A 10,808-nucleotide genomic window follows, 5' to 3' on the forward strand; every position below is an offset into this window, starting at 1 on the left:
TTATTATTATTATTATATATTCATAATGTGTGTGTTAGAGTTCACCGAGTACTATTTTGTGTCTCCCATTAATATATATATATTATATATATATATATATATATATATATATATATATATATATATATATATATCATTCAATTTGAACAGACACAAAGGTTAATAAATGTATAAAAGCAAATCCCAGAATCAACAAAAAAATAAAATAGTAACAGTAAACATGCTATAAATAAATAGAAAGTAATTTAGGGTGCAACATTAAATTGGGAGCAAAGTCTCATAGATGTTTTATGTTCTTAATATTACTCGCTTTACTTAAGCACATTTACATTCATACAAACTTTGGACAAATCATAATTAGATCGATAAGAAAATAAAAAACACATTAAAACTACACATATGAAGCTATCTTCAGGCCGGTAGAAGCGGCCCCCGGAAGTCCCCCCCCCCCCCCCGCTCAGTCCATATGACGTCACGGGGCTCCGCCCTGCTGCTTCCTCTTTGACTGCGGCGGTGAGCGAGAGTCACCATGAAGGCGTCCGGCACAGTACGTAAAACTCCTTTTTACCCGAATCCGCCGCCGACACACGGCCCGAAGGACCCGATGGCGCTTCGTAACGACGCGTGTGTCTCGTGCGCGGTTTAACTTTCAGTCAAAGTGCGACTTAAAAGTGACTTTTGAGTGTTTTCTTCCGCCTCGATGCGACTCGTGCGACTCCAACATGGCGTCCGCCGCACCACGTGTACGCGCGCGCGGCGTTAGGGGCTCCGACCGACACCTCGGCGGAGCTCTAGAGGCCCGATGTGGTCCGATGTGGCCCCATGTGGTCCCATGTGGTCCAATGAGTCCGTAGACCCGGTCTCTGGTTTTAACACGATGCGGCGAGCTGGAGGGCTAGAGGCGGCTCTGTGTATTAATAGGTTTATATTTATATTAATTACGGCCCATTGAGTGTCGTGGTCATTAGTTCGCTTTTGTATTCTTTATGTTATTGTGCTCCGTGACGTCACTAGCTTTGTTGACCATACCGACCATAAATCACCTTTTGCGGTTATAAAGTACTTTTTTAAATTCCCTATAAAAGCTGCTCTTTAACGGTCATGACGGTGCAGTCAAGTTTGTAATTATGCATGAAAGTAAATCATCGTAAAGCTTGTTCTAAATAAAGATGATTACCCCTCAAAGGGCGAATATACAACCGCCCCGAAACATGTATAAGAGAAAAGTTTCATCCTAAACTTTGAAATGAGTCAAACATCTCGTTAAATATATAAATGCATGTAAAACCCCATCTTATGTATTTAACACTTAATGTGGACAAGTTACGTCTTGCCTAAAAGTATCAGAGGATCGGCGGTTCGATCCCCGGCTGTGCCGATGTGTCCTTGAGCAAGATGCTCAACCGGCTGCCTGTATGGTGTGATTCTCTCTGGCTCAATGTGTCTGAATGAAGAGCTCTGCACCCAAACCCAAAGGCCCCCCCCTGTCCGTGGGGGGGTCTTGTCTGGCGTGCAAACAGGAAACGGACCCTTGTCGCCTTTCTGTCGCTGCCGTGCCGCAGAATGTGAAACCAGGGGTCAACACGCCGTCTTTGAACGCCTCACCGTGTAGCAGTGTAATATGTGTGATTCCCTCGTGTGCTGATGCTCTTCCTCCCGACCACAGCTTCGGGAGTACAAAGTCGTGGGCCGTCTGCTGCCCTCTGCCAAGAACCCGGCACCCCCCCTGTACCGCATGAGGATCTTCGCCCCGAACCACGTGGTGGCAAAGTCCCGCTTCTGGTACTTCGTGTCCCAGCTGAGGAAGATGAAGAAGGCCTCCGGAGAGACGGTCTACTGCGGCCTGGTAGGCACCACCATCTTTCCCCCTCACACGGGTTAGGCCTTCCTTCAGGGTCTGAGCGCTGGTCTCTGCAGCTTCAGGGTCTGAGCGCTGGTCTCTGCAGCTTCAGGGTCTGAGCGCTGGTCTCTGCAGCTTCAGGGTCTGAGCGCTGGTCTCTGCAGCTTCAGGGTCTGAGCGCTGGTCTCTAACTTTCTGTACCCGTGAACATGTATATTCTATATATCTGAGGAGCTCTGCACCCAAACCCAAAGGCCCCCCCCTGTCCGTGGGGGGGTCTTGTCTGGCGTGCAAACAGGAAACGGACCCTTGTCGCCTTTTTGTCGCTGACGTGCCGCAGAATGTGAAACCAGGGGTCAACACGCCGTCTTTGAACGCCTCGTTTTGTAAATGTACATCTTAAAAACGCGTTTGTTTAGTTTCAAAGCCAAAGACGTTCTTCTGCTCCAGTAGTCTGATCATTAGTCTTTATGGTCACATCCAGTGAAGCATCAAACATTAATTATTTAAACATTTATTAGTCCACAAAGAAGTCTCTATTGGATGCTACACGCTAACTGTGTTTCTCATGGTGCGTTCAGGTTCACGAGAAGACGCCTCTGAAGGTGAAGAACTTCGGCATCTGGCTGCGTTACGACTCTCGTAGTGGAACTCACAACATGTACCGAGAGTACAGAGACCTGACCACATCTGGAGGGGTCACCCAGTGCTGTGAGTCACTCACACACACACACACACACACCTGACCACATCTGGAGGGGTCACCCAGTGCTGTGAGTCACTCACACACACACACACACACACACCTGACCACATCTGGAGGGGTCACCCAGTGCTGTGAGTCACTCACACACACACACACACACACACCTGACCACATCTGGAGGGGTCACCCAGTGCTGTGAGTCACTCACACACACACACACACACACACACACCTGACCACATCTGGAGGGGTCACCCAGTGCTGTGAGTCACACACACACACACACACCTGACCACGTCTGGAGGGGTCACCCAGTGCTGTGAGTCACTCACACACACACACACACACACACCTGACCACATCTGGAGGGGTCACCCAGTGCTGTGAGTCACTCACACACACACACACACCTGACCACATCTGGAGGGGTCACCCAGTGCTGTGAGTCACTCACACACACACACCTGACCACACACACACACACACACCTGACCACACACACACACCTGACCACGTCTGGAGGGGTCACCCAGTGCTGTGAGTCACTCACACACACACACACCTGACCACACACACACACACACACCTGACCACACACACACACACACCTGACCACACACACACACACCTGACCACACACACACACACACCTGACCACACACACACACACACACCTGACCACACACACACCTGACCACACACACACACACCTGACCACACACACACCTGACCACGTCTGGAGGGGTCACCCAGTGCTGTGAGTCTCACACACACACACACCTGACCACACACACACACCTGACCACATCTGGAGGGGTCACCCAGTGCTGTGAGTCTCACACACACACACACACACCTGACCACACACACACACACACACACCTGACCACGTCTGGAGGGGTCACCCAGTGCTGTGAGTCTCACACACACACACACACCTGACCACACACACACACACCTGACCACACACACACCTGACCACGTCTGGAGGGGTCACCCAGTGCTGTGAGTCTCACACACACACACCTGACCACACACACACACACCTGACCACGTCTGGAGGGGTCACCCAGTGCTGTGAGTCTCACACACACAGTACAGAGGCCTCATGGGGAGAGTGGTCGTCATGGTAACCACAAGGTAGCCGGTTGGCTCCCCGCTCTCCCCAGAGCTCATGTTGAAGTGTCCTTGAGCAAGGCACTGGACCCTCTAAAGATGGTTAGCCCACTGGATCAATAACAATGTACATTTGTTTCTTAGTTCATAGTCAATTTAAATGTGATTCATTTGACAAATGTATTATATATAAATATCTTAATTTGAATCACGTTTTCAGACATAAGCTGCAGGTTTTTCTGTAATAATTTACAGACTAAATGTGTTTAATTGAACCTGATTGATGAATCGACTCCAGACAGTTTTTCTTGGAGTTCCCGTCGTCTCCACGTGAAGAACCCGATCTATAATTCTCTATTTAAATCTCCCTTGTGTGGCCCTCAGACCGCGATATGGGGGCTCGCCACCGCGCTCGTGCCCACTCCATCCAGATCATGAAGGTCCAGGTCATCGCTGCCAACAAGTGTCGCAGACCGGCCATCAAGCAGTTCCACGTGAGTCTTCTGGTTCCCCTCCGGTTCCTCTGGTTCAGAACCAGTTACGTTGGTTCTGAACACTTCTTCTGTGGTTTCTCCTGCAGGATTCCAAGATCAAGTTCCCTCTTCCTCACCGGGTTCTTCGTCGCCAGCACAAACCTCGCTTCACCACCAAGAGGCCCAACACGTTCTTCTAAAAGATTCACTTTGTGCGCGAAAAATAAAAATGATCTTTACATCAAAGCAGCGTCAAGTATTTAATTATAAAATAAGCTTCAGATTGTCTGTTTAAAACCTGTATGTTATGGATGGGTGTATTTGTGTGTGGGAAGACCTCCAAATGCTCAATGTCACATGCAAGAACATGGAGGGCCAAAGCAGTGAGAGGGTTTCTGTACTCTAAAGAAAACTAAAGAGATAAATGCAGCACTAAGGCAATCATCAATATCCACATGAATATTAAAATTACAATAACCTGTTTTAAGGACTAAACTGAATATGGACCTGGTGGCCAGTACAGTATAACAAATAGAATTGGCTTAATAAACCTGGTCTGGATCCGAGACTTAAGACCTGTATTTCTCTGAACCCGGTTTCGTGGTCTCTTCTAAATGCTGCTGTTGCTCCGTCTGTCCACACGGTGGCGGTGCTCTCCTACTGTCCCTCAGGTGAACCAGTCCCTTCAGCTGGTCTCGGTGACGTCAGTCGGGAGCCTCATGCCGGAGTCCTCGAGTTACTTCTGGCAAAAAGATGACAAATGTTTGATTGTTCCTTAAACGTGATTAAATCCTCCTGCATGTGTGTCTGTATTCACTAAAACAACATCTGATGTTTTATGGACCAAATGATTAAACGTATTATCTGCAGTTGTCCTCAACAGAGCAGACAATCAGATTTGAGTATTGAACTGCACAAACCAATATTAAATATATATCTTGGTATGCATAAGTGAGCTGGAGGAGGTACTGGGAGTTCTACTCGGTGATGGAAAACATTCTTACATGAGTCACACTCATAAACATGTAAAATCATTACAAATGCATGAAGTGGCTATTCTGCAACTCGCTCCAAAGCAAACAGCAGAAACATGCTTTTGATGGATAACTCCGTTCTGATGTCCAGCCGCTTGGTGATGGATCCAGCGCTTAGCTGAGCCGCTCTTTAAAGAGACGTTCTGACCGGAAACGGGGTTCTGACAGGAAACGGCATTCTGACAGGAAACAGGGTTCTGACAGGAAACAGCGTTCTGACAGGAAACGGCATTCTGACAGGAAACAGGGTTCTGACAGGAAACAGCGTTCTGACAGGAAACGGCATTCTGACAGGAAACAGGGTTCTGACAGGAAACGGTTCTGACAGGAAACGGCATTCTGACAGGAAACAGCATTCTGACCGGAAACAGGGTTCTGACAGGAAACAGGGTTCTGACAGGAAACGACGCTCTGACAGGAAACGGGGTTCTGACAGGAAACGGGGTTCTGACAGGAAACAGCATTCTGACAGGAAACAGGGTTCTGACAGGAAACGGCATTCTGACAGGAAACAGCATTCTGACCGGAAACAGGGTTCTGACAGGAAACAGGGTTCTGACAGGAAACGGGGTTCTGACAGGAAACAGCATTCTGACCGGAAACAGGGCTCTGACAGGAAACGGGGTTCTGACAGGAAACAGCATTCTGACAGGAAACAGGGTTCTGACAGGAAACGACGCTCTGACAGGAAACGGCATTCTGACAGGAAACAGGGTTCTGACAGGAAACGGGGTTCTGACAGGAAACGGCATTCTGACAGGAAACGGGGTTCTGACAGGAAACGGCATTCTGACAGGAAACAGGGTTCTGACAGGAAACGGCATTCTGACAGGAAACGGGGTTCTGACAGGAAACAGCGTTCTGACAGGAACCGACGTTCTGACAGGAAACGGGGTTCTGACAGGAAATGGCGTTCTGACAGGAACCGACGTTCTGACAGGAAACGGGGTTCTGACAGGAAACAGCATTCTGACAGGATCCATCTTAAAGGGAACGGATGCTCTTTTTTAGGTTCATACTTGTCAATTACCAATGTCTCAATGTTCCCAATGTCCCATGTTCCCACTGTCCAATGTTCTCAATTACCAATGATTCCAATGTCCCATGTTCCCAATGTCCCATGTTCCCACTGTCCAATGTTCTCAATGTCCCCAATGTCCCATGTTCCCAATGTTCTCAATTACCAATGATCCCAATGTCCCATGTTCCCAATGTTCTCAATTACCAATGATCCCAATGTCCCATGTTCCCAATGTTCTCAATTACCAATGATCCCAATGTCCCATGTTCCCAATGTTCCAATGTTCTCTATGTCCCATGTTCCCAATGTTCTCAATTACCAATGATCCCAATGTTCCCTATGTCCCCAATGTCCCATGTTCCCATGGTTTCATGTTCCCAATGTACAAGGTTCTCAGGGGTCCTAAATTACCAGGCTCCTATGTTCCTGAATTATAGTCAAAGTGGAGCCTTTGCAATATCAGATATATGTAAGATTTTTACCACTTTATATTTATATATCACTTTATAATTTTTTTTAACTTGAATTCCTTTCTTGCCGTATTTTTAGTATCTTTATACCTACAATGGCCCTAATATGCATTCATTTCAACCAAAGTCTCAAACTACTTTTAATTTAAACACTTCATATGGATGCTTCATTTCAGAAGAATAATACAAAACTTCTTCTTCTTCTTCTTCCACAACCTGCTGACTCAGACTCAGAGCTTTGATTGACTGGCCTTAAGGTTGCCCAGTTTTCTGCAGGGGGAAAGCGGAGCGGGGACGAACCAGGACTGAACCCAGACCACGTCTACGTTCTGCTGCAGAGGAATGTGCTAAAAGCTCCGTCCACATCAGCCAAACACTTTTCCTCGAATTAATGTTTCTCAGAACCTCCCACGGATCTTCGGACCTGCCGGAGCCAAGTCGTCATGTAATCACAAAGATCAACAAACCCTTAACAGCTTTTACAGCGGACCCCCATGAGCAGCTACAGGCCGGGTTAGAAAGACATGGAGACACTCACACGTCTGTTATGAAAGGTGACTTGTCTTCTGGTGGTTCTGTGCAGTCAGGAAACAAAGCTGAAGAACCAAACCGCCAAAAAAGGTGTGTTTCAGTTAAAGTTAGTTAGGAGGTCAGTGACACCTGCTGGCCAAAACGTGATACTGCAACTCTGCCAAAGACCGACGATGATCTCAATGTCGTTTATTCCCAAAGACCTTTGTTCCATAGATCTATGTCCCCAAATACCTATGTTCCTAAAGACCTTTGTTCCAAAGATATATGTCCCCAAAGACCTATGTTCCTAAAGACCTTTGTTCCAAAGATCTATGTCCCCAAAGACCTATGTTCCTAAAGACCTTTGTTCCAAAGATCTATGTCCCCAAAGACCTATATTCCTAAATACATTTGTTCCAAAGACCTATGTCTCCAAAGACCTATGTTCCTAAAGACATTTGTTCCAAAGATCTATGTCCCTAAAGACCTATGTCCCTAAAGACCTATGTTCCTAAAGACCTATGTCCCTAAAGACCTATGTTCCTAAAGACCTATGTCCCTAAAGACCTATGTTCCTAAAGACCTATGTCCCTAAAGACCTATGTTCCTAAAGACCTTTGTCCCAAAGACCTATGTCCCCAAAGACCTATGTTCCTAAAGACATTTGTTCCAAATACCTATGTTCCCAAAGACATATGTTCCTAAATACATTTGTTCCAAAGACCTATGTCCCCAAAGACCTATGTTCCTAAATACATTTGTTCCAAAGACCTATGTCCCCAAAGACCTATGTTCCTAAATACATTTGTTCCAAAGACCTATGTACCTAAATACCTTTGTTTCCAAAGACCTATGCCCCCAAAGACCTATCTTCCCAAAGACCTATGTTCCTAAAGACCTTTGTTCCAAATACCTATGTTCCCAAAGACCTATGTTCCTAAAGACCTTTGTTTCCAAAGACCTATGTTCCTAAAGACCTTTGTTTCCAAAGACCTTTTTTCCAAATACCTATGTTCCCAAAGACCTATGTCCCCAAAGACCTTTGTTCCAAAGATCTATGCCCCCAAAGACCTATGTTCCTAAAGACCTTTGTTCCCAAAGACCTTTGTTTCCAAATACCTATGTTCCCAAAGACCTATGTTCCTAAATACCTATGTTCCCAAAGACCTTTGTTTCCAAATACATATGTTCCCAAAGACCTATGTTCCTAAAGACCTTTGTTCCCAAAGACCTTTGTTTCCAAATACCTATGTTCCCAAAGACCTATGTTCCTAAAGACCTTTGTTCCCAAAGACCTAAGTTCCTAAAGACCTTTGTTTCCAAAGACCTTTGTTCCCAAAGACCTTTGTTTCCAAATACATATGTTCCCAAAGACCTATGTTCCTAAAGACCTTTGTTCCCAAAGACCTTTTTTTCCAAATACCTATGTCCCCAAAGACCTTTGTTCCAAAGATCTATGCCCCCAAAGACCTACGTTCCTAAAGACCTTTGTTCCCAAAGACCTTTGTTTCCAAATACCTAAGTTCCTAAAGACCTTTGTTCCCAAAGACCTCAGTTTCCAAACACATATGTTCCCAAAGACCTATGTTCCTATGTACCTATGTTCCCAAATACCCTAGTTCCCAATGTCCTATGTTCCCAAAGACCTTTGTCCCCAAAGATATATGTCCCCAAAGACCTATGTTCCCAAAGACCTTTGTTCCAAAGACCTATGTTCTCAAAGATCTATGTTCCCAAAGACCTTTGTTCCAAAGACCTATGTTCTCAAAGATCTATGTTCCCAAAGACCTTTGTTCCAAAGACCTATGTTCTCAAAGATGATGAACACATGAACTCAAACATTGTTTTGTTCCTTCTGAGCCACTTCCCGGAGAATCTGATTACAGGTGGACGGTTCTAAGTTCTGCCATTAGACTGGATCTCACTTCCCTGTTCTATCTGTACATTTCCGATTGCAAAGACAAAACACATTGTTTTGGGAGGCAGCGATGTACTTCCTGTGTCTCGTCTTCTGGAAAATAAGAGAAGAACAGGTTCAGGGTCTTTTATTGTGGACTCAAGGCCCTTTAATTGAACCAGAGACTCAGAGACCAGCTGAGGGTTCTTCTTCTCCGGTGGCCTGCAGAACGAGTGTGCTGTGCTTCCCTTCAAACGGTTGTTCTTGGACCGACGCCAGCTGGACGCGTCCCGCTCTCTTAGCCGTTAGCGTGAGTTAGCCGTTAGCCGCTAATCAAGCGCTGCAGACAGGATGTTGCTTTAAAGACGGAAACGTCAACACACGCTTAAGTGCAGCTCGTTATGATTTAACATGAGCGGACGTGCGTGTTTGTTCTGCTAATTCTGCCCAATTATTCAATTTGTCCGTTTTGGAAACGATGTTTGGAAAGCTAATTTGTAGAAGACATTTTCCACAAAGAGAAGAAACACAGAGCGGCTGTTCAGAGGAAATCCACCTGATTATGAGGAAGAGAAGCTAAATGTACATCTGTGAGTTATTGATGACAATGCATCCTGTGAGGTTATGGAGGCCAAACATGGAATTACAACAACACACAAAGAGTCTTGATGCAAATATAGAATATATCTCACAAATATAGAATATGACTCACAATAAGAGAATATGACTCACAAATATAGAATATGACTCACAATATAATAACGTAATGCGGTACCTGAAATGCCAATCGACTGATCCAGTCTCTGTAATAGGATGTCATGATCAATGGTGTCGAACGCAGCACTAAGGTCTAACAAGACCAGTACAGAGATGAGTCCTTTATCAGCACTAAGGTCTAACAAGACCAGTACAGAGATGAGTCCTTTATCAGCACTAAGGTCTAACAAGACCAGTACGGAGATGAGTCCTTTATCAGCACTAAGGTCTAACAAGACCAGTACAGAGATGAGTCCTTTACCAGCACTAAGGTCTAACAAGACCAGTACAGAGATGAGTCCTTTATCAGCACTAAGGTCTAACAAGACCAGTACAGAGATGAGTCCTTTATCAGCACTAAGGTCTAACAAGACCAGTACAGAGATGAGTCCTTTATCAGCACTAAGGTCTAACAAGACCAGTACAGAGATGAGTCCTTTATCAGCACTAAGGTCTAACAAGACCAGTACAGAGATGAGTCCTTTATCAGCACTAAGGTCTAACAAGACCAGTACAGAGATGAGTCCTTTATCAGCACTAAGGTCTAACAAGACCAGTACAGAGATGAGTCCTTTATCAGCACTAAGGTCTAACAAGACCAGTACGGAGATGAGTCCTTTATCAGCACTAAGGTCTAACAAGACCAGTACGGAGATGAGTCCTTTATCAACACTAAGGTCTAATAAGACCAGTACGGAGATGAGTCCTTTATCAGCACTAAGGTCTAACAAGACCAGTACAGAGATGAGTCCTTTACCAGCACTAAGGTCTAACAAGACCAGTACAGAGATGAGTCCTTTATCAATACTAAGGTCTAACAAGACCAGTACAGAGATGAGTCCTTTATCAGCACTAAGGTCTAACAAGACCAGTACAGAGACGAGTCCTTTATCAATACTAAGGTCTAACAAGACCAGTACAGAGATGAGTCCTTTATCAGCACTAAGGTCTAACAAGACCAGTACAGAGATGAGTCCTTTAT

General features: G+C 45.5%; 1 protein-coding gene, 1 long non-coding RNA gene and 2 other non-coding genes across 6 annotated transcripts; 3 read left to right on the forward strand and 1 right to left on the reverse strand.

The window, feature by feature from the left end:
* Window positions 1-460: 460 nt before the first annotated feature.
* On the forward strand, window positions 461-4,377 carry rpl18a (ribosomal protein L18a). The gene is made up of 5 exons (XM_034526509.1): window positions 461-547; window positions 1,667-1,846; window positions 2,422-2,551; window positions 4,047-4,156; window positions 4,243-4,377. The coding sequence occupies exons 1-5, from the start codon at window positions 530-532 to the stop codon at window positions 4,333-4,335; spliced, it is 531 nt and encodes a 176-aa protein (XP_034382400.1). The 5' UTR covers window positions 461-529; the 3' UTR covers window positions 4,336-4,377.
* Window positions 1,458-1,587, forward strand: LOC117726552. The gene has a single exon (XR_004609002.1). It is a non-coding gene; the product is annotated as a small nucleolar RNA SNORA68 (small nucleolar RNA).
* On the forward strand, window positions 2,076-2,205 carry LOC117726553. Its single transcript, XR_004609003.1, has one exon. It is a non-coding gene; the product is annotated as a small nucleolar RNA SNORA68 (small nucleolar RNA).
* On the reverse strand, window positions 3,046-3,563 carry LOC117726305. Of its 3 annotated transcripts, none has more exons than XR_004608986.1 (3): window positions 3,483-3,563; window positions 3,317-3,344; window positions 3,046-3,132 (listed from the first exon to the last, which is right to left on the reverse strand). It is a non-coding gene; the product is annotated as an uncharacterized LOC117726305 (long non-coding RNA). The 3 variants fall into 3 exon arrangements; XR_004608985.1 differs by lacking the exon at window positions 3,046-3,132 and adding an exon at window positions 3,153-3,174 and having other exon boundaries at window positions 3,237-3,344; XR_004608987.1 differs by lacking the exons at window positions 3,046-3,132; window positions 3,483-3,563 and adding exons at window positions 3,153-3,174; window positions 3,395-3,424 and having other exon boundaries at window positions 3,237-3,326.
* Window positions 4,378-10,808: the final 6,431 nt, after the last annotated feature.

This window comes from Cyclopterus lumpus, chromosome 23 (genome assembly GCF_009769545.1).
Source record: "Cyclopterus lumpus isolate fCycLum1 chromosome 23, fCycLum1.pri, whole genome shotgun sequence".
Lineage (NCBI taxonomy): Eukaryota > Metazoa > Chordata > Actinopteri > Perciformes > Cyclopteridae > Cyclopterus > Cyclopterus lumpus.